The sequence below is a fragment of the Hemitrygon akajei genome, chromosome 27 (genome assembly GCF_048418815.1).
Source record: "Hemitrygon akajei chromosome 27, sHemAka1.3, whole genome shotgun sequence".
Classification (NCBI taxonomy): domain Eukaryota; kingdom Metazoa; phylum Chordata; class Chondrichthyes; order Myliobatiformes; family Dasyatidae; genus Hemitrygon; species Hemitrygon akajei.
In genome coordinates, this window is record NC_133150.1 from 40231067 (window position 1) to 40253899 (window position 22833).

At 41.1% G+C, this 22833-nt stretch overlaps 1 protein-coding gene across 1 annotated transcript in view; it reads right to left on the bottom strand.

Moving 5' to 3' along the window:
• The window catches only part of LOC140717006 (uncharacterized), a 36892-nt gene extending 14329 nt beyond the window's left edge, over window positions 1-22563 (bottom strand). The window contains exons 1-10 of the mRNA XM_073030200.1: window positions 22464-22563; window positions 20362-20682; window positions 18481-18559; window positions 15498-15835; window positions 13377-13697; window positions 11501-11579; window positions 8530-8867; window positions 6416-6736; window positions 4534-4612; window positions 1562-1899 (exon numbers count right to left, since the gene is read on the bottom strand). Coding sequence (XP_072886301.1) covers window positions 1562-1899; window positions 4534-4612; window positions 6416-6736; window positions 8530-8867; window positions 11501-11579; window positions 13377-13697; window positions 15498-15835; window positions 18481-18559; window positions 20362-20682; window positions 22464-22563 — 2314 coding nt within the window. The remainder of the gene's footprint in view (window positions 1-1561; window positions 1900-4533; window positions 4613-6415; window positions 6737-8529; window positions 8868-11500; window positions 11580-13376; window positions 13698-15497; window positions 15836-18480; window positions 18560-20361; window positions 20683-22463) is intronic.
• Window positions 22564-22833: the final 270 nt, after the last annotated feature.

A 22833-nucleotide genomic window follows, 5' to 3' on the forward strand; every position in this document is an offset into this window, starting at 1 on the left:
ATCAGAGTTACAATCTCTCTCAGCAGCAAGGAGGCAGTTTAAATGGCACCCAACAGCCTGACTCGCAAAGACAGCATTGGTGGTTATCCTAGAAAACTGTCGAGTTCTGCTTTAAATATTCCCAACAATTTGGCCTCCACAGATGCCTGTGGCAATGAATTCCACAGATTCACCAGTCTCTGGCAAAATAAATTCCTCCTCATCTCTCTTTGTTTCTGAGTCTGTGCCCTCTGGTCCTAGTGGTCCACAGTATAGGAAACATCCTCTCCACAACCAGTAGATTTTCCGTGCTCATTCTTCTAAGCTCCTGCCAGTAGAGGCCCAGAGGCATCAAATGCTCCTCGTGCATTGGGGAGTTTTACATCACCTGGAATTTAATATCTGGATCACTTCTGAATTGATTTCAGGAGAGTTCTTGGGGTTCTAGTCCATTGTTCACTGGAACTGCCACCTCGTGGATATAATGGTAATGAAAGCATTCAGTACATTCTCCTTCTTCATCTTACATACTGGAAACTAAAGCTGAAAAGGCATTTTGTAGACTCAAAAGACCCTGGTTAGGGCACTTTTGCGAAACACAGTAATTTGTAATTCTGATTGCAACACTATAGGAAAGATGTGGAGGTGAGGGTAAAGAGTGATGGTAAAGATGTCATCAGAATGTCACAAGGGTGGCATTGTAGTGTAATGGTTAGCACAAGGCTTTACCATGCTAATTCCTGCTTCTGTGTGTAAGGAGTTTCTATGTTCTCCCTATGTTTGTGTGGGTTTCTTTCAGGTGCTCCAGTTTCCTTTCACAGTCAAAAGACCGAGAAGTTGGTAGGTTAATTGGACATTGCAGATTGTCTGAGGTTTAGGCTGAGGTTAAATCTGGGGGTTTACTGGGTGGCACAGCTCTAAGGGCTTGATATCTCTATTCCACGCTGTATCTTAATCAAGGAATAAATGAAATAAATAAATAAATAAATAAATGAATACATGAATAAATGTTACACGGATTGTAGCTACGGGGAGAAGTTTGACAAACTTGAATTGTTTTTGCTGCAGTATAGTTGGCTGAGGAGAGGCCTGATGGAGGTTTATAATGTTACAGAAGTCACAGTAGGGAAGATGGTCAGAATCTATTCCCAGGGTTGAAATATCAAATAATAGTGAGCATAGTTTGAAGGCAATAGGAGGAATGCTTAAAGAATGTTCGCAAGATGAGTTTTATTTACACTGATGGTGCTGACTGCATGGAATACACAGTCAGACAAGCTGGTAGAACGGGATATCATAACTATATTTAAGAAGCTTTTGGACGAGGATATGAAAATGAGGGATTTGAGGGATGTGGACCACATGCTCTAAGATGGCAGGAAAGTGTGCTGAGCCTTCCAGTGGAAATTGTTGGCCACTCAGTGCACGGACAACATGTGGGGTTTCCCAACCCCTGCCCACTTCCCACAGCGTCTGCACTGCTGAGGAGCCTCAGGATATCCATGCTTCCCTGACACTTCCTGGAACAAATATGCATCAGACATTTCACTGGAGAGATAAAGGTAATCAATGAGAAACCTACCGTCAGATACTTGTAGCTGCACATCAAACACCAGAGACTTGCCAGATGTTGCAATTCCACGTCTGTAAACTCCTGTATCTTGAAAGACAAGATTCTCCATTGTAACAGTAAATATTCCTTGGGATGTCTTATCTCTGATTGTCATTCTTCCAGACTGTTCAGTTTGCCCATTTGTATTCACTAACGATGTGCACTGGTGACCCCGCATGCGGCAGAAATACTTTGTGTGTGAACGGTACACTGGTGCATAGTGACAATCGATTGTGACCGCTCTTCCCACAACTCCTCTTACTTTATCTTCTGACCATAAATCACCCGAAACTGAGGGAGAAATTGATCTGAAAATGGACAAGTAAAATCAAATTTACACAAGCAGATTCAAGATTACTTAATGTCATTTCCTGTATACAATTGTAAAGCAGAACAAAATCATTGTTCCTCAAGATCTGAAGCAGAACAGATAAAAACACATGATAAAGAAAGCAATAATAATGTGTTCTAAGGAATCTACCACAATGTCAATTGATGCAATTGAATTCCACATTGACTGGAAAGAGAACAGCATCGTCCCTCATCATGTCCTCAGAGCTCTTCACAAATAATAATTTTTATTTGATTGGAGTCATCATTATCACTGCCCAGTGATGTCTCAGTGTGTTTCCACAATTCTGAATCAACAGAGTACTGATCCAGTCCCATTCCAGGCTGGTGAGCAAAAGATCTGTGGTGGGTAAATTACCAGAAGCATTTCTCTGAGACAGGGTCTACGTGAATTTGCAAAGGCAAGATCTGATTTTGGATAGTCAACATGATTTTAAAGGGGCAGTGTGGCTTGAAGGGCCAGGATGTCCTATTCTGGGCCAAATGTTAAAATAAATAAAAAGAAAGGATGTTCTTGTAAGGTGCAAGCCCAGGTAGATTAGAAGATCAAAAGCCCATTTTATTATACTAGGAGACCATCCAATAGTTTTATAAAAGTGAGAAAGAAGCTGTCCTTGAAGATTGTAGTACATGCTTTCAGACTTTTGTAATTTCTGCCCAATAGGAGGGAAGAGGAAGAAAGCATGTCAGTGGAAGTTGGGTCTTCAGTTAGATTGGGTGCTTTACCAAATCACTGAAAGGCATTAAAATCAATAAAAAATATAAATTATTAAAAAGGTCCAAAAAGTATAATTATGTATGTATGAACACTTGTGTGTACCAATCAAGATATGGGGAGAAGCTGAGGTAATATCTACAGATCTCACTGCACTCACCATTGAAGGATCTAATAAAGGAAACACTACATCTGCTTAAAACCAGCTCTCCTAAAAAAGTCAACTCCCTCCAAATCCCACACCGGTTTCCACATTGACTGTTGCACTGTTGCTAATGTCATGTCAACATTTTTTCTCATCTGGAGTGTGGAACATCTTCAACAGACCCAGAATCAGTCCTGCTGTGAACGCCCCAGGGCAAGCAGTTTGACAATCACATGAGCTCATTACAGACAGAGCAGATTCATGAGGAAAGGGCAATGGATGTTGTCTATCTGAAACTTAGCAAGGCCTTTGATAATGACACAGATGTTCAGGCTGAGCAAACAAATTGAATATATCATTGGCTTGGTGGGATGAGTTAGTGGATTGCCATGGGGTTTTTCAAATTGGAGGTTTTGCATTTTGGCAGGTTAAACCAGTGCAAGACATGTACAGTAAATAGTAAGAGGAAGCTATGGAGAATGTTGTAAAAAAGTGATCTAGTCCTCCAGGTACATTGTTACCGGAAAGTGATGAAACAGGTAGACAGGATGATGAAGAAGCCATTTGGTACATTTATTTTGTTTGGGCACTCTGTACAAGATTGTTATGCTATGTTATGGCTGTACAAGCTGTTAGTGAGACCACTCTTCAAATACCATGTGCAGTTGTGGTCTTCTGGTTACTGGAAAGATATCATGAGACCTGAAAGTGTGGAGCCGAAAAATCATGAGGACATTCCTGAGATGGAGGGCTAGAGTCATAATGGAGGGTTGGATTGACAGTGATTTTTGCCCTGGAGCTTAGAATGTTGACAGGACATTTAACAGAGGTATATAAAATCATGAGGGGCATCGATAAGGTGAATGATCACTGTCTTTTTACACGGGGAGGGTACGGTAAAGCAAGCAGGTGCAGGCTTCCGTTTAGTGGGGAAAGTACCTAAGGAGCAATGTTATACACATAGGGTCTCAGGTGTATGCAAAAATCTGCCATAGCAATCCATAGAAGGGGATACATTTACAACATTCAAAAGACATTTTGACAGATACATGAGCAGGAAAGGCTTAGAACAGGGGTCTACAAACTTTTTATGCCATGTGCAACTAAGGAGTCCATAAAGTCAGTGTCACTGGTTAATCTGTCCTGTTCCTTTTAATACTTAATTTATGCACCTTTGTTAGTTTATTTATGTGTAATCCAATTGTAGATTTCATCCTTACTTTCATATGTTACTATGTGCTATGTGTGTTACACCTTTGTTTGGAGAAACATTGTCTGATTTGATGGTATGCATTCTATAGTTATATGACAATAAACTTGACTTCACTCGACTCAACTTGATCCTAGGTTGGGAATCCCTGGCAGAGGAGGGTATGGAATAAATAAAATTAAACGTGCTGAACTAGATGAATATCTTGGTTGACTTGGATGTGTCAGGCTGATGGGCCAGTTGTTCTAACACACAACAAACACTTTATGACTCAGAACATGAGCTTCAACTGCAATGTTTAAATTTTTAAATTTTTGGAAAAAGAAATTTATCTTTGATCTCAGGCTTGATGCATATGGAAGAACATCAGGAATACTCAGTTTCCAATACATCATTTCATCAACGTTAATCCTGTCAAATATGTTTAACACCAGTTAAAGAGAAATATATTTCTCTCCCAGTTGGCTCTATTTTCAAGCAGTTACATTGAAACCACCTGTAGAGAGAATCTTATACTTTACATTTGAGGTGAAGTAGTTTTTTCCCTTTGAGCAGTTGTCATCGATTCTGTCACAGTGTTTTCACAGAAATGAATTTTCCCTGTTAAAAGAAAATAAAATTCAATTTTGTCTGCTTTGTATTTAGAGGAACAAAAGAGCACAATTGTTAGACCAATAGGTACCTGAGCATGGTGGACCAAAGGTGATCAATACTTACTGCACATTAAAAATTTTAAAGATAATCTTTTTTCGTTATATGTACATCAGATCACTCAGTGAAATTCATCATTTACAATGACCATAACAGAATAAGTGCTGGGGGGCAGCCTGCAAGTGTTCCATGCTTCCAGTGCAATAACAGCTTGCCTATGACTTACCAAAGCTAACCTGTGCGTCTCTGTAATGCTGGAGGAAAGCACGGCACCCGGAGAAAACACCTGCAGTCACTGGGAGAACTTACAAACATCTTGCAGACAGTGGCTGGAATTGGGCCCTGATCACTGATCACTAATTGCTAGTCTACTGTGCACCCAATTACATTTACTGACGCCTTAGATTCTTTCCCATACTCAGAAACTGATGGTGTGGAGATGCATCTGGAGAAGTTAAAGGTCTTGGAATGAGGAGACTGTAATTCTGTCTAATTAGGGAAAGGTCCAGTCAGGGAGATGGCTTCAGCCAGCATCGGGAAATCTCCTTCTAGGTCCCCAACACTCTCTGCAGAGGTGGTCATAGCTGTACTTGAGTATTCAGGGAGATAATGGTTCAAGTACACTTTTTGTCCAACAGGATAATGCAGGAGACATTTTCAATGAAAAGGCAAGTCTTTTGTTTCCCATATCTCTTGATCCGTCTACCTCTGAGAAAAATAACTCTATCTTTCTTGAATACCAGTTCAATACATTCTGGGAGAAGAAATGTTTCCTAATCCCTGTCTTAAGTGTCTCACCATTCAGATAATTTCTAATCGTCCATGCTTACTTACTTACTGCCCATTACACCACTAGCCATTAGGGCAGCAATGCAGGTTTTCCATCTCTGGCGGTGTTCAGGGCTTCCTTCATCATGTCAGTAGATTCCTCTTGGTCTTCACTGCTGACAGTCATGCAAGTCCCGATTCGAGACGGAGCAATACCATAAATCACTCAAGTAGAAGGATTCTTCATTCCTGTTTCCATAACCGTTTTGTTTTACCACTCAGGTTTATTAGTCCCGAGCGAAACCCCCGAACCTGGAGGAGTGGTGGATCACTCTGAGTCTGGCCTCTACACTTTGACCTATTTAGGCATGGGTGACCCTACAAAGAGCCAATGCATAAAGCCTTCACTCCAGCCAACATACATTTACAGGTTATTGAGGCATGCAAGACTCCAAATCTAAGAAGAAGCTTGTGATCCTCTTGGAGCTGAGATTCTCTTGACTATCCAGAATTCCCTGGTACTGGAAGTGTCCTAACTGCATTTGTATCAGCCTGGTAAAATATTGCAGGTTTTTCTGAGATCACCTTTCAGCCTGCTGAACACCAGCAAATAAAAACCTAATCAACCGGTTCTCTGTTCTGTGTCACTCATGGCATCCCAGAAATCAGTCTGCTGATCCTTTGCTAGCTTCCTTCCATAACAAGAACATCTTTCATCAGACCAAAACTGTTGGTAGCATGAGAGGGAGGAAGAAGAGCTTGTCTGACTGATTGAAGCTTCTGGCCAGAATGGAAAGGACAGGTATGGGCCAAATCAAGGCAGCGAGTCCCAGGCACAGGAGTGTATCAAATCAGCAAGAACACCTTACCATCTAAGCCATGTTTATTGGATATTGTGTTCCAACAATACAATATCCAGTACACATCAGTCATTCAGTTGTACTCATTTGACCATCATAACGAATCAACCTCTGCACTACTTACCCATTCTGTTGACTTCAATCACATATCTGCAGTTCCTGACATTGTTGGAGGTGGACACTCTGATCATTTCACTGGACTTTGTTCCATTACCATTTGAGACATTGCAATAATACAGATAGTTATTGTATTTTAAGGATTGACAATGTAGATCCATTTTTTTGTTATCAGAGATCTTTGAAGCCCCAGATGGAGTCTTTTCGTACCATGAGTACTGAATGGGAAGGGATCCATGGACAGGCTCACAGAACACTGACACATAGTTCCCACAACTTGAGTCTCTTGTCAGTGGTGAAAATCGAAGTAACGGAACAGACACGGGTTCTGTGGAAAACAACCAAAAAACAGACGAATATCAAACACACTAAAAATTTCAGCAGTTCTGTATCTGAACCAGGACCCACACATCTGGAATCTCAGCAGCTCATCTACCTCTCTGTGTCTCTGCCTCCTTGTATCTGACTGAATTGCCTTGTCTGCCATTATCCCTGAACACAGCAGGTCTTCAGATCAGGACAGCAGTAATGACTCTGAGTATGTATCTGCGTGAAAATCAGAGTTACAATCTCTCTCAGCAGCAAGGAGGCAGTTTAAATGGCACCCAACAGCCTGACTCGCAAAGACAGCATTGGTGGTTATCCTAGAAAACTGTCGAGTTCTGCTTTAAATATTCCCAACAATTTGGCCTCCACAGATGCCTGTGGCAATGAATTCCACAGATTCACCAGTCTCTGGCAAAATAAATTCCTCCTCATCTCTCTTTGTTTCTGAGTCTGTGCCCTCTGGTCCTAGTGGTCCACAGTATAGGAAACATCCTCTCCACAACCAGTAGATTTTCCGTGCTCATTCTTCTAAGCTCCTGCCAGTAGAGGCCCAGAGGCATCAAATGCTCCTCGTGCATTGGGGAGTTTTACATCACCTGGAATTTAATATCTGGATCACTTCTGAATTGATTTCAGGAGAGTTCTTGGGGTTCTAGTCCATTGCTCACTGGAACTGCCACCTCGTGGATATAATGGTAATGAAAGCATTCAGTACATTCTCCTTCTTCATCTTACATACTGGAAACTAAAGCTGAAAAGGCATTTTGTAGACTCAAAAGACCCTGGTTAGGGCACTTTTGCGAAACACAGTAATTTGTAATTCTGATTGCAACACTATAGGAAAGATGTGGAGGTGAGGGTAAAGAGTGATGGTAAAGATGTCATCAGAATGTCACAAGGGTGGCATTGTAGTGTAATGGTTAGCACAAGGCTTTACCATGCTAATTCCTGCTTCTGTGTGTAAGGAGTTTCTATGTTCTCCCTATGTTTGTGTGGGTTTCTTTCAGGTGCTCCAGTTTCCTTTCACAGTCAAAAGACCGAGAAGTTGGTAGGTTAATTGGACATTGCAGATTGTCTGAGGTTTAGGCTGAGGTTAAATCTGGGGGTTTACTGGGTGGCACAGCTCTAAGGGCTTGATATCTCTATTCCACGCTGTATCTTAATCAAGGAATAAATGAAATAAATAAATAAATAAATAAATAAATAAATACATGAATAAATGTTACCCGGATTGTAGCTACGGGGAGAAGTTTGACAAACTTGAATTGTTTTTGCTGCAGTATAGTTGGCTGAGGAGAGGCCTGATGGAGGTTTATAATGTTACAGAAGTCACAGTAGGGAAGATGGTCAGAATCTATTCCCAGGGTTGAAATATCAAATAATAGTGAGCATAGTTTGAAGGCAATAGGAGGAATGCTTAAAGAATGTTCGCAAGATGAGTTTTATTTACACTGATGGTGCTGACTGCATGGAATACACAGTCAGACAAGCTGGTAGAACGGGATATCATAACTATATTTAAGAAGCTTTTGGACGAGGATATGAAAATGAGGGATTTGAGGGATGTGGACCACATGCTCTAAGATGGCAGGAAAGTGTGCTGAGCCTTCCAGTGGAAATTGTTGGCCACTCAGTGCACGGACAACATGTGGGGTTTCCCAACCCCTGCCCACTTCCCACAGCGTCTGCACTGCTGAGGAGCCTCAGGATATCCATGCTTCCCTGACACTTCCTGGAACAAATATGCATCAGACATTTCACTGGAGAGATAAAGGTAATCAATGAGAAACCTACCGTCAGATACTTGTAGCTGCACATCAAACACCAGAGACTTGCCAGATGTTGCAATTCCACATCTGTAAACTCCTGTATCTTGAAAGACAAGATTCTCCATTGTAACAGTAAATATTCCTTGGGATGTCTTATCTCTGATTGTCATTCTTCCAGACTGTTCAGTTTGCCCATTTGTATTCACTAACGATGTGCACTGGTGACCCCGCATGCGGCAGAAATACTTTGTGTGTGAACGGTACACTGGTGCATAGTGACAATCGATTGTGACCGCTCTTCCCACAACTCCTCTTACTTTATCTTCTGACCATAAATCACCCGAAACTGAGGGAGAAATTGATCTGAAAATGGACAAGTAAAATCAAATTTACACAAGCAGATTCAAGATTACTTAATGTCATTTCCTGTATACAATTGTAAAGCAGAACAAAATCATTGTTCCTCAAGATCTGAAGCAGAACAGATAAAAACACATGATAAAGAAAGCAATAATAATGTGTTCTAAGGAATCTACCACAATGTCAATTGATGCAATTGAATTCCACATTGACTGGAAAGAGAACAGCATCGTCCCTCATCATGTCCTCAGAGCTCTTCACAAATAATAATTTTTATTTGATTGGAGTCATCATTATCACTGCCCAGTGATGTCTCAGTGTGTTTCCACAATTCTGAATCAACAGAGTACTGATCCAGTCCCATTCCAGGCTGGTGAGCAAAAGATCTGTGGTGGGTAAATTACCAGAAGCATTTCTCTGAGACAGGGTCTACGTGAATTTGCAAAGGCAAGATCTGATTTTGGATAGTCAACATGATTTTAAAGGGGCAGTGTGGCTTGAAGGGCCAGGATGTCCTATTCTGGGCCAAATGTTAAAATAAATAAAAAGAAAGGATGTTCTTGTAAGGTGCAAGCCCAGGTAGATTAGAAGATCAAAAGCCCATTTTATTATACTAGGAGACCATCCAATAGTTTTATAAAAGTGAGAAAGAAGCTGTCCTTGAAGATTGTAGTACATGCTTTCAGACTTTTGTAATTTCTGCCCAATAGGAGGGAAGAGGAAGAAAGCATGTCAGTGGAAGTTGGGTCTTCAGTTAGATTGGGTGCTTTACCAAATCACTGAAAGGCATTAAAATCAATAAAAAATATAAATTATTAAAAAGGTCCAAAAAGTATAATTATGTATGTATGAACACTTGTGTGTACCAATCAAGATATGGGGAGAAGCTGAGGTAATATCTACAGATCTCACTGCACTCACCATTGAAGGATCTAATAAAGGAAACACTACATCTGCTTAAAACCAGCTCTCCTAAAAAAGTCAACTCCCTCCAAATCCCACACCGGTTTCCACATTGACTGTTGCACTGTTGCTAATGTCATGTCAACATTTTTTCTCATCTGGAGTGTGGAACATCTTCAACAGACCCAGAATCAGTCCTGCTGTGAACGCCCCAGGGCAAGCAGTTTGACAATCACATGAGCTCATTACAGACAGAGCAGATTCATGAGGAAAGGGCAATGGATGTTGTCTATCTGAAACTTAGCAAGGCCTTTGATAATGACACAGATGTTCAGGCTGAGCAAACAAATTGAATATATCATTGGCTTGGTGGGATGAGTTAGTGGATTGCCATGGGTTTTTCAAATTGGAGGTTTTGCATTTTGGCAGGTTAAACCAGTGCAAGACATGTACAGTAAATAGTAAGAGGAAGCTATGGAGAATGTTGCAAAAAAGTGATCTAGTCCTCCAGGTACATTGTTACCGGAAAGTGATGAAACAGGTAGACAGGATGATGAAGAAGCCATTTGGTACATTTATTTTGTTTGGGCACTCTGTACAAGATTGTTATGCTATGTTATGGCTGTACAAGCTGTTAGTGAGACCACTCTTCAAATACCATGTGCAGTTGTGGTCTTCTGGTTACTGGAAAGATATCATGAGACCTGAAAGTGTGGAGCCGAAAAATCATGAGGACATTCCTGAGATGGAGGGCTAGAGTCATAATGGAGGGTTGGATTGACAGTGATTTTTGCCCTGGAGCTTAGAATGTTGACAGGACATTTAACAGAGGTATATAAAATCATGAGGGGCATCGATAAGGTGAATGATCACTGTCTTTTTACACGGGGAGGGTACGGTAAAGCAAGCAGGTGCAGGCTTCCGTTTAGTGGGGAAAGTACCTAAGGAGCAATGTTATACACATAGGGTCTCAGGTGTATGCAAAAATCTGCCATAGCAATCCATAGAAGGGGATACATTTACAACATTCAAAAGACATTTTGACAGATACATGAGCAGGAAAGGCTTAGAACAGGGGTCTACAAACTTTTTATGCCATGTGCAACTAAGGAGTCCATAAAGTCAGTGTCACTTGTTAATCTGTCCTGTTCCTTTTAATACTTAATTTATGCACCTTTGTTAGTTTATTTATGTGTAATCCAATTGTAGATTTCATCCTTACTTTCATATGTTACTATGTGCTATGTGTGTTACACCTTTGTTTGGAGAAACATTGTCTGATTTGATGGTATGCATTCTATAGTTATATGACAATAAACTTGACTTCACTCGACTCAACTTGATCCTAGGTTGGGAATCCCTGGCAGAGGAGGGTATGGAATAAATAAAATTAAACGTGCTGAACTAGATGAATATCTTGGTTGACTTGGATGTGTCAGGCTGATGGGCCAGTTGTTCTAACACACAACAAACACTTTATGACTCAGAACATGAGCTTCAACTGCAATGTTTAAATTTTTAAATTTTTGGAAAAAGAAATTTATCTTTGATCTCAGGCTTGATGCATATGGAAGAACATCAGGAATACTCAGTTTCCAATACATCATTTCATCAACGTTAATCCTGTCAAATATGTTTAACACCAGTTAAAGAGAAATATATTTCTCTCCCAGTTGGCTCTATTTTCAAGCAGTTACATTGAAACCACCTGTAGAGAGAATCTTATACTTTACATTTGAGGTGAAGTAGTTTTTTCCCTTTGAGCAGTTGTCATCGATTCTGTCACAGTGTTTTCACAGAAATGAATTTTCCCTGTTAAAAGAAAATAAAATTCAATTTTGTCTGCTTTGTATTTAGAGGAACAAAAGAGCACAATTGTTAGACCAATAGGTACCTGAGCATGGTGGACCAAAGGTGATCAATACTTACTGCACATTAAAAATTTTAAAGATAATCTTTTTTCGTTATATGTACATCAGATCACTCAGTGAAATTCATCATTTACAATGACCATCACAGAATAAGTGCTGGGGGGCAGCCTGCAAGTGTTCCATGCTTCCAGTGCAATAACAGCTTGCCTATGACTTACCAAAGCTAACCTGTGCGTCTCTGTAATGCTGGAGGAAAGCACGGCACCTGGAGAAAACACCTGCAGTCACTGGGAGAACTTACAAACATCTTGCAGACAGTGGCTGGAATTGGGCCCTGATCACTGATCACTAATTGCTAGTCTACTGTGCACCCAATTACATTTACTGGCACCTTAGATTCTTCCCATACTCAGAAACTGATGGTGTGGAGATGCATCTGGAGAAGTTAAAGGTCTTGGAATGAGGAGACTGTAATTCTGTCTAATTAGGGAAAGATCCAGTCAGGGAGATGGCCTCAGCCAGCATCGGGAAATCTCCTTCTAGGTCCCCAACACTCTCTGCAGAGGTGGTCATAGCTGTACTTGAGTATTCAGGGAGATAATGGTTCAAGTACACTTTTTGTCCAACAGGATAATGCAGGAGACATTTTCAATGAAAAGGCAAGTCTTTTGTTTCCCATATCTCTTGATCCATCTACCTCTGAGAAAAATAACTCTATCTTTCTTGAATACTAGTTCAACACATTCTGGGAGAAGAAATGTTTCCTAATCCCTGTCTTAAGTGTCTCACCATTCAGATAATTTCTAATCCTCCATGCTTACTTACTTACTGCCCATTACACCACTGGCCTTTAGGGCAGCAATGCAGGTTTTCTATCTCTGGCGGTGTTCAGGGCTTCCTTCATCATGTCAGTAGATTCCTCTTGGTCTTCACTGCTGACAGTCATGCACGTCACAATCGAGACGGAGCAATACCATAAATCACTGAAGTAGAAGGATTCTTCATTCCTGTTTCCATAACCATTTTGTTTTACCACTCAGGTTTATTAGTCCCAAGCGAAACCCCCGAACCTGGAGGAGTGGTGGATCACTCTGAGTCTGACCTCTACACTTTGACCTATTTAGGCATGGGTGACCCTACAAAGAGCCAATGCATAAAGCCCTCACTCCAGCCAACATACATTTACAGGTTATTGAGGCATGCAAGACTCCAAATCTAAGAAGAAGTTTGTGATCCTCTTGGAGCTGAGATTCTCTTGACTATCTAGAATTCCCTGGTACTGGAAGTGTCCTAACTGCATTTGTATCAGCCTGGTAAAATATTGCAGGTTTTTCTGAGATCACCTTTAAGCCTGCTGAACAGCAGCAAATAAAAACCTAATCAACCGGTTCTCTGTTCTGTGTCACTCATGGCATCCCAGAAATCAGTCTGCTGATCCTTTGCTAGCTTCCTTCCATAACAAGAACATCTTTCATCAGACCAAAACTGTTGGTAGCATGAGAGGGAGGAAGAAGAGATAGTCTGACTAATTTAAGCTTCGGGCCAGGATGGAAAGGACAGGTATGGGCCAAATCAAGGCAGCGTGTCCCAGGCACAGGAGTGTATCGAATCAGCAAGAACACCTTACCATCTAAGGTTTATTGGATATTGTGTTCCAACAATACAATATCCAGTACACATCAGTCATTCAGTTGTACTCATTTGACCATCATAACGAATCAACCTCTGCACTACTTACCCATTCTGTTGACTTCAATCACATATCTGCAGTTCCTGACATTGTTGGAGGTGGACACTCTGATCATTTCACTGGACTTTGTTCCATTACCATTTGAGACATTGCAATAATACAGATAGTTATTGTATTTTAAGGATTGACAATGTAGATCCATTTTTTTGTTATCAGAGATCTTTGAATCCCCAGATGGGGTCTTTTCGTACCATAAGTACTGAATGGGAAGGGATCCATGGACAGGCTCACAGAACACTGACACATAGTTCCCACAACTTGAGCCTCTTGTCAGTGGTGAAAATCGAAGTAACGGAACAGACACGGGTTCTGTGGAAAACAACCAAAAAACATACGAAAATCAAACACACTTAGAATTTCAGCAGTTCTGTATCTGAACCAGGACCCACACATCTGGAATCTCAGCAGCTCATCTACCTCTCTGTGTCTCTGCATCCTTGTATCTGACTGAATTGCCTTGTCTGCCATTATCCCTGAACACAGCAGGTCTCCAGATCAGGACAGCAGTAATGACACTGAGTATGTATCTGCGTGAAAATCAGAGTTACAATCTCTCTCAGCAGCAAGGTGGCAGTTAAATGGCACCCAACAGCCTGACTCGCAAAGACAGCATTGGTGGTTATCCTAGAAAACTGTCGAGTTCTGCTTTAAATATTCCCAACAATTTGGCCTCCACCAATGCCTGTGGCAATGAATTCCACAGATTCACCAGTCTCTGGCAAAATAAATTCCTCCTCATCTCTCTTTGTTTCTGAGTCTGTGCCCTCTGGTCCTAGTGGTCCACAGTATAGGAAACATCCTCTCCACAACCAGTAGATTTTCCGTGCTCATTCTTCTAAGCTCCTGCCAGTAGAGGCCCAGAGGCATCAAATGCTCCTCGTGCATTGGGGAGTTTTACATCACCTGGAATTTAATATCTGGATCCCTTCTGAATTGATTTCAGGAGAGTTCTTGGGGTTCTAGTCCATTGCTCACTGAAAGTGCTACCTCGTGGATACAATGGTAATGAAAGCATTCAGCACATTCTCCTTCTTCATCTTACATACTGGAAACTAAAGCTGAAAAGGCATTTTGTAGACTCAAAAGACCCTGGTTAGGGCACTTTTGCGAAACACAGTAATTTGTAATTCTGATTGCAACACTATAGGAAAGATGTGGAGGTGAGGGTAAAGAGTGATGGTAAAGATGTCATCAGAATGTCACAAGGGTGGCATTGTAATATAATGGTTAGCACAAGGCTTTACCATGCTAATTCCTGCTTCTGTCTGTAAGGAGTTTCTATGTTCTCCCTATGTTTGTGTGGGTTTCTTTCAGGTGCTCCAGTTTCCTTCCACAGTCCAAAGACCGAGAAGTTGGTAGGTTAATTGGACATTGCAGATTGCCTGAGGTTTAGGCTGGGGTTAAATCTGGGGGATTACTGGGTGGCTCAGCTCTAAGGGCTTGATATCTCTATTCCACGCTGTATCTTAATCAAAGAATAAATGAAATAAATAAATAGATAGATAGATAGATAAATAAATAAATAAATAAATAAATGTTACCCGGGTTGTAGCTACAGGGAGAAGTTTGACAAACTTGGAATGTTTTTGGTGCAGTATAGTAGGCTGAGGAGAGGCCTGATGGAGGTTTATAAAGTTACAGAAGTCACAGTAGGAAAGATGGTCAGAATCTATTCCCAGGGTTGAAATATCAAATAATAGTGAGCATAGTTTGAAGGCAATAGGGGGAATGCTTAAAGAATGTTTGCAAGATGAGTTTTATTTACACTGATGGTGCTGACTGCATGGAACACACAATCAGACGAGCTGGTAGAACGGGATATCATAACTATATTTAAGAAGCTTTTGGATGGGGATATGAAAATGAGGGATTTGAGGGATATGGACCATGTGCTATAAGATGGCAGGAAAGTGTGCTGAGCCTTCCAGTGGAAATTGTTGGCCACTCAGTGCACGGACAACATGTGGGGTTTCCCAACCCCTGCCCACTTCCCACAGCATCTGCACTGCTGAGGAGCCTCAGGATATCCATGCTTCCCTGACACTTCCTGGAACAAATATGCATCAGACATTTCACTGGAGACATAAAGGTAATCAATGAGAAACCTACCGTCCGATACTTGTAGATACACATCAAACACCAGAGTCTTGCCAGATGTTGCAATTCCACATCTGTAAACTCCTGTATCTTGAAAGACAAGATTCTCCATTGTAACAGTAAATATTCCTTGGGATGTCTTATCTCTGATTGTCATTCTTCCAGACTGTTCAGTTTGCTCATTTGTATTCACTAACGATGTGCATTGGTGACCCCGCATGTGGCAGAAATACTTTGTGTGTGAACGGTACATCGGTGCATAGTGACAATCGATTGTGACCGCTCTTCCCACAACTCCTCTTACTTTATCTTCTGCCCATAAATCACCCGAAACTGAGGGAGAAATTGATCTGAAAATGGACAGGTAAAATCAAATTTACACAAGCAGATTCAAGATTACTTAATGTCATTTCCTGTATACAATTGTAAAGCAGAACAAAATCATTGTTCTTCAAGATCTGAAGCAGAACAGATAAAAACACATGATAAAGAAAGCAATAATAATGTGTTCTAAGGAATCTACCACAATGTCAATTGATGTAATTGAATTCGACATTGACTGGAAAGAGAACAGCATCGTCCCTCATCATGTCCTCAGAGCTCTTCACAAGTAATGATTTTTATTTGATTGGAGTCATCATTATCACTGCCCAGTGATATCTCAGTGTGTTTCCACAATTCTGAATCAACAGAGTACTGATCCAGTCCCATTCCAGGCTGGTGAGCAAAAGATCTGTGGTGGATAAATGACCAGAAGCAATTCTCTGAGACAGGGTCTACCTGAATTTGCAAAGGCAAGATCTGATTTTGGATAGTCAACATGATTTTAAAGGGGCAGTGTGGCTTGAAGGGCCAGGATGGCCTATTCTGGGCCAAATGTTAAAATAAATAAAAAGAAAGGATGTTCTTGTAATGTGCAAGCCCAGGTAGATTAGAAGATCAAAAGCCCATTTTATTATACTAGGAGACCATCCAATAGTTTTATAAAAGTGAGAAAGAAGCTGTCCTTGAAGATTGTAGTACATGCTTTCAGACTTTTGTAATTTCTGCCCAATAGGAGGGAAGAGGAAGAAAGCATGTCAGTGGAAGTTGGGTCTTCAGTTAGATTGGGTGCTTTACCAAGTCACTGAAAGACATTAAAATCAATAAAAAATATAAATTATTAAAAAGGTCCAAAAAGTATAATTATGTATGTATGAACACTTGTGTGTACCAATCAAGATATGGGGAGAAGCTGAGGTAATATCTACAGATCTCACTGCACTCACCATTGAAGGATCTAATAAAGGAAACACTACATCTGCTTAAAACCAGCTCTCCTACAAAAGTCAACTTCCTCCAAATCCCACACCAGTTTCCACATTGATTGTTGCACTGTTGCTAATGTCATGTCAACATTTTTTCTCATCTGGACTGTGGAACATCTTCAACAGACCCAGAAGAAGTCCTGCAGTGAACGTCCCAGGGCAAGCAGTTTGACAATCACATGAGCTCATTACAGACAGAGCAGATTCATGAGGAAAGGGTAATGCATGTTGTCTATCTGAAACTTAGCAAGGCCTTTGATAATGACCCAAATGTTCAGGCTGAGCAAACAAATTGAATATATCATTGGCTTGGTGGGATGAGTTAGTGGATTGCTGTGGGGTTTTTCAAATTGGAGGTTTTGCATTTTGGCAAGTTAAACCAGTACAGTACAGTACATGTACATGTACAGTAAATAGTAGGAGGAAGCTATGGAGAGTGTTGCAAAAAAGTGATCTAGTCCTCCAGGTACATTGTTACCGGAAAGTGATGAAACAGGTAGACAGGATGATGAAGAAGCCATTTGGTACATTTATTTTGTTTGGGCACTCTGTACAAGATTGTTATGCTATGTTATGGCTGTACAAGCTGTTAGTGAGACCACTCTTCAAATACCATGTGCAGTTGTGGTCTTCTGGTTACTGGAAAGATACCATGAGACCTGAAAGTGTGGAGCCGAAAAATCATGAGGACATTCCTGAGATGGAGGGCTAGAGTCATAATGGAGGGTTGGATTGACAGTGATTTTTGCCCTGGAGCTTAGAATGTTGACAGGACATTTAACAGAGGTATATAAAATCATGAGGGGCATCGATAAGGTGAATGATCACTGTCTTTTTACACGGGGAGGGTACGGTAAAGCAAGCAGGTGCAGGCTTCCGTTTAGTGGGGAAAGTACCTAAGGAGCAATGTTATACACATAGGGTCTCAGGTGTATGCAAAAATCTGCCATAGCAATCCATAGAAGGGGATACATTTACAACATTCAAAAGACATTTTGACAGATACATGAGCAGGAAAGGCTTAGAACAGGGGTCTACAAACTTTTTATGCCATGTGCAACTAAGGAGTCCATAAAGTCAGTGTCACTGGTTAATCTGTCCTGTTCCTTTTAATACTTAATTTATGCACCTTTGTTTGTTTATTTATGTGTAATCCAAATGTAGATTTCATCCTTACTTTCATATGTTACTATGTGCTATGTGTGTTACACCTTTGTTTGGAGAAACATTGTCTGATTTGATGGTATGCAATCTATAGTTATATGACAATAAACTTGACTTCACTCGACTCAACTTGATCCTAGGTTGGGAATCCCTGGCAGAGGAGGGTATGGAATAAATAAAATTAAATGTGCTGAACTAGATGAACATCTTGGTTGACTTGGATGTGTCAGGCTGATGGGCCAGTTGTTCTAACACACAACAAACACTTTATGACTCAGAACATGAGCTTCAACTACGATATTTAAATTTTTAAATATTTGGAAAAAGAAATTTATCTTTGATCTCAGGCTTAATGCATATGCAAGAACATCAGGAATAATCAGTTTCCAATACATCATTTCATCAACGTTAATCCTGTCAAATATGTTTAACACCAGTTAAAGAGAAATATATTTCTCTCCCAGCTGGCTCTATTTTCAAGCAGTAACATTGAAACCACCTGTAGAGAGAATCTTATACTTTACATTTGAGGTGAAGTAGTTTTTTCCCTTTGAGCAGTTGTCATCGATTCTGTCACAGTGTTTTCACAGAAATGAATTTTCCCTGTTAAAAGAAAATAAAATTCAATTTTGTCTTCTTTGTATTTAGAGGAACAAAAGAGCACAATTGTTAGACCGATAGGTACCTGAGCATGGTGGACCAAAGGTGATCAATACTTACTGCACATTAAAAATATTAAAGATAACCTTTTTTTGTTATATGTACATCAGATCACTCAGTGAAATTCATCATTTACAATGACCATCACAGAATAAGTGCTGGGGGGCAGCCTGCAAGTGTTCCATGCTTCCAGTGCAATAACAGCTTGCCTATGACTTACCAAAGCTAACCTGTGCGTCTCTGTAATGCTGGAGGAAAGCACGGCACCTGGAGAAAACACCTGCAGTCACTGGGAGAACTTACAAACATCTTGCAGACAGTGGCTGGAATTGTGCCCTGATCACTGATCACTAATTGCTAGTCTACTGTGCACCCAATTACATTTACTGACGCCTTAGATTCTTCCCCATACTCAGAAACTGATGGTGTGGAGATGCATCTGGAGAAGTTAAAGGTCTTGGAATGAGGAGACTGTAATTCTGTCTAATTAGGGAAAGGTCCAGTCAGGGAGATGGCCTCAGCCAGCATCGGGAAATCTCCTTCTAGGTCCCCAACACTCTCTGCAGAGGTGGTCAGAGCTGTACTTGAGTATTCAGGGAGATAATGGTTCAAGTACACTTTTTGTCCAACAGGATATTGCAGGAGACATTTTCAATGAAAAGGCAAGTCTTTTGTTTCCCATATCTCTTGATCCGTCTACCTCTGAGAAAAATTACTCTATCTTTCTTGAATACAGGTTCAACACATTCTGGGAGAAGAAATGTTTCCTAATCCCTGTCTTAAGTGGCTCACCATTCAGATAATTTCTAATCCTCCATGCTTACTTACTTACTGCCCATTACACCACTGGCCTTTAGGGCAGCAGTGCAGGTTTTCTATCTCTGGCGGTGTTCAGGGCTTCCTTCATCATGTCAGTAGATTCCTCTTGGTCTTCACTGCTGACAGTCATGCACGTCCCGATTCGAGACGGAGCAATACCATAAATCACTCAAGTAGAAGGATTCTTCATTCCTGTTTCCATAACCGTTTGTTTTACCACTCAGGTTTATTAGTCCCGAGCGAAACCCCCGAACCTGGAGGAGTGGTGGATCACTCTGAATCTGGCCTCTATACTTTGACCTATTTAGGCATGGGTGACCCTACAAAGAGCCAATGCATAAAGCCCTCACTCCAGCCAACATACATTTACAGGTTATTGAGGCATGCAAGACTCCAAATCTAAGAAGAAGCTTGTGATCCTCTTGGAGCTGAGATTCTCTTGACTATCCAGAATTCCCTGGTACTGGAAGTGTCCTAACTGCATTTGTATCAGCCTGGTAAAATATTGCAGGTTTCTCTGAGATCACCTTTAAGCCTGCTGAACACCAGCAAATAAAAACCTAATCAACCGGTTCTCTGTTCTGTGTCACTCATGGCATCCCAGAAATCAGTCTGCTGATCCTTTGCAAGCTTCCTTCCATAACAAGAACATCTTTCATCAGACCAAAACTGTTGGTAGCATGAGAGAGAGGAAGAAGAGCTTGTCTGACTGATTGAAGCTTCTGGGCAGAATGGAAAGGACAGGTATGGGCCAAATCAAGGCAGCGAGTCCCAGGCACAGGAGTGTATCGAATCAGCAAGAACACCTTACCATCTAAGCCATGTTTATTGGATATTGTGTTCCAACAATACAATATCCAATACACATCAGTCATTCAGTTGTACTCATTTGACCATCATAACGAATCAACCTCTGCACTACTTACCCATTCTGTTGACTTCAATCACATATCTGCAGTTCCTGACATTGTTGGAGGTGGACACTCTGATCATTTCACTGGACTTTGTTCCATTACCATTTGAGACATTGCAATAATACAGATAGTTATTGTATTTTAAGGATTGACAATGTAGATCCATTTTTTTGTTATCAGAGATCTTTGAATCCCCAGATGGGGTCTTTTCGTACCATGAGTACTGAATGGGAAGGGATCCATGGACAGGCTCACAGAACACTGACACATAGTTCCCACAACTTGAGCCTCTTGTCAGTGGTGAAAATCGAAGTAACGGAACAGACACGGGTTCTGTGGAAAACAACCAAAAAACATACGAAAATCAAACACACTAAAAATTTCAGCAGTTCTGTATCTGAACCAGGACCCACACATCTGGAATCTCAGCAGCTCATCTACCTCTCTGTGTCTCTGCCTCCTTGTATCTGACTGAATTGCCTTGTCTGCCATTATCCCTGAACACAGCAGGTCTCCAGATCAGGACAGCAGTAATGACTCTGAGTATGTATCTGCGTGAAAATCAGAGTTCCAATCTCTCTCAGCAGCATGGAGGCAGTTTAAATGGCACCCAACAGCCTGACTCGCAAAGACAGCATTGGTGGTTATCCTAGAAAACTGTCGAGTTCTGCTTTAAATATTCCCAACAATTTGGCCTCCACAGATGCCTGTGGCAATGAATTCCACAGATTCACCAGTCTCTGGCAAAATAAATTCCTCCTCATCTCTCTTTGTTTCTGAGTCTGTGCCCTCTGGTCCTAGTGGTCCACAGTATAGGAAACATCCTCTCCACAACCAGTAGCTTTTCCGTGCTCATTCTTCTAAGCTCCTGCCAGTAGAGGCCCAGAGGCATCAAATGCTCCTCGTGCATTGGGGAGTTTTACATCACCTGGAATTTAATATCTGGATCCCTTCTGAATTGATTTCAGGAGAGTTCTTGGGGTTCTAGTCCATTGCTCACTGAAAGTGCCACCTCGTGGATATAATGGTAATGAAAGCATTCAGCACATTCTCCTTCTTCATCTTACATACTGGAAACTAAAGCTGAAAAAGCATTTTGTAGACTCAAAAGACCCTGGTTAGGGCACTTTTGCGAAACACAGTAATTTGTAATTCTGATTGCAACACTATAGGAAAGATGTGGAGGTGAGGGTAAAGAGTGATGGTAAAGATGTCATCAGAATGTCACAAGGGTGGCATTGTAGTATAATGGTTAGCAGAAGGCTTTACCATGCTAATTCCTGCTTCTGTCTGTAAGGAGTTTCTATGTTCTCCCTATGTTTGAGTGGGTTTCTTTCAGGTGCTCCAGTTTCCTTCCACAGTCCAAAGACCGAGAAGTTGGTAGGTTAATTGGACATTGCAGATTGTCTGAGGTTTAGGCTGGGGTTAAATCTGGGGGATTACTAGGTGGCACAGCTCTAAGGGCTTGATATCTCTATTCCACGCTGTATCTTAATCAAGGAATAAATGAAATAAATAAATAAATGTATAAATGAATAAATGTTACCCGGATTGTAGCTACGGGGAGAAGTTTGACAAACTTGGATTGTTTTTGCTGCAGTATAGTTGGCTGAGGAGAGGCCTGATGGAGGTTTATAAAGTTACAGAAGTCACAGTAGGGAAGATGGTCAGAATCTATTCCCGGGGTTGAAATATCACATAATAGTGAGCATAGTTTGAAGGCAATAGGGGGAATGTTTAAAGAATGTTTGCAAGATGAGTTTTATTTACACTGATGGTGCTGACTGCATGGAACACACAGTCAGACGAGCTGGTAGAACGGGATATCATAACTATATTTAAGAAGCTTTTGGACGGGGATATGAAAATGAGGGATTTGAGGGATGTGGACCACGTGCTATAAGATGGCAGGAAAGTGTGCTGAGCCTTCCAGTGGAAATTGTTGGCCAGTCAGTGCACGGACAACATGTGGGGTTTCCCAACCCCTGCCCACTTCCCACAGCGTCTGCACTGCTGAGGAGCCTCAGGATATCCATGCTTCCCTGACACTTCCTGGAACAAATATGCATCAGACTTTTCACTGGAGACATAAAGGTAATCAATGAGAAACCTACCGTCAGATACTTGTAGCTGCACATCAAACACCAGAGACTTGCCAGATGTTGCAATTCCACATCTGTAAACTCCTGTATCTTGAAAGACAAGATTCTCCATTGTAACAGTAAATATTCCTTGGGATGTCTTATCTCTGATTGTCATTCTTCCAGACTGCTCAGTTTGCCCATTTGTATTCACTAACGATGTGCACTGGTGACCCCGCATGTGGCAGAAATACTTTGTGTGTGAACGGTACATTGGTGCATAGTGACAATCGATTGTGACCGCTCTTCCCACAACTCCTCTTACTTTATCTTCTGCCCATAAATCACCCGAAACTGAGGAAGAAATTGATCTGAAAATGGACAGGTAAAATCAAATTTACAC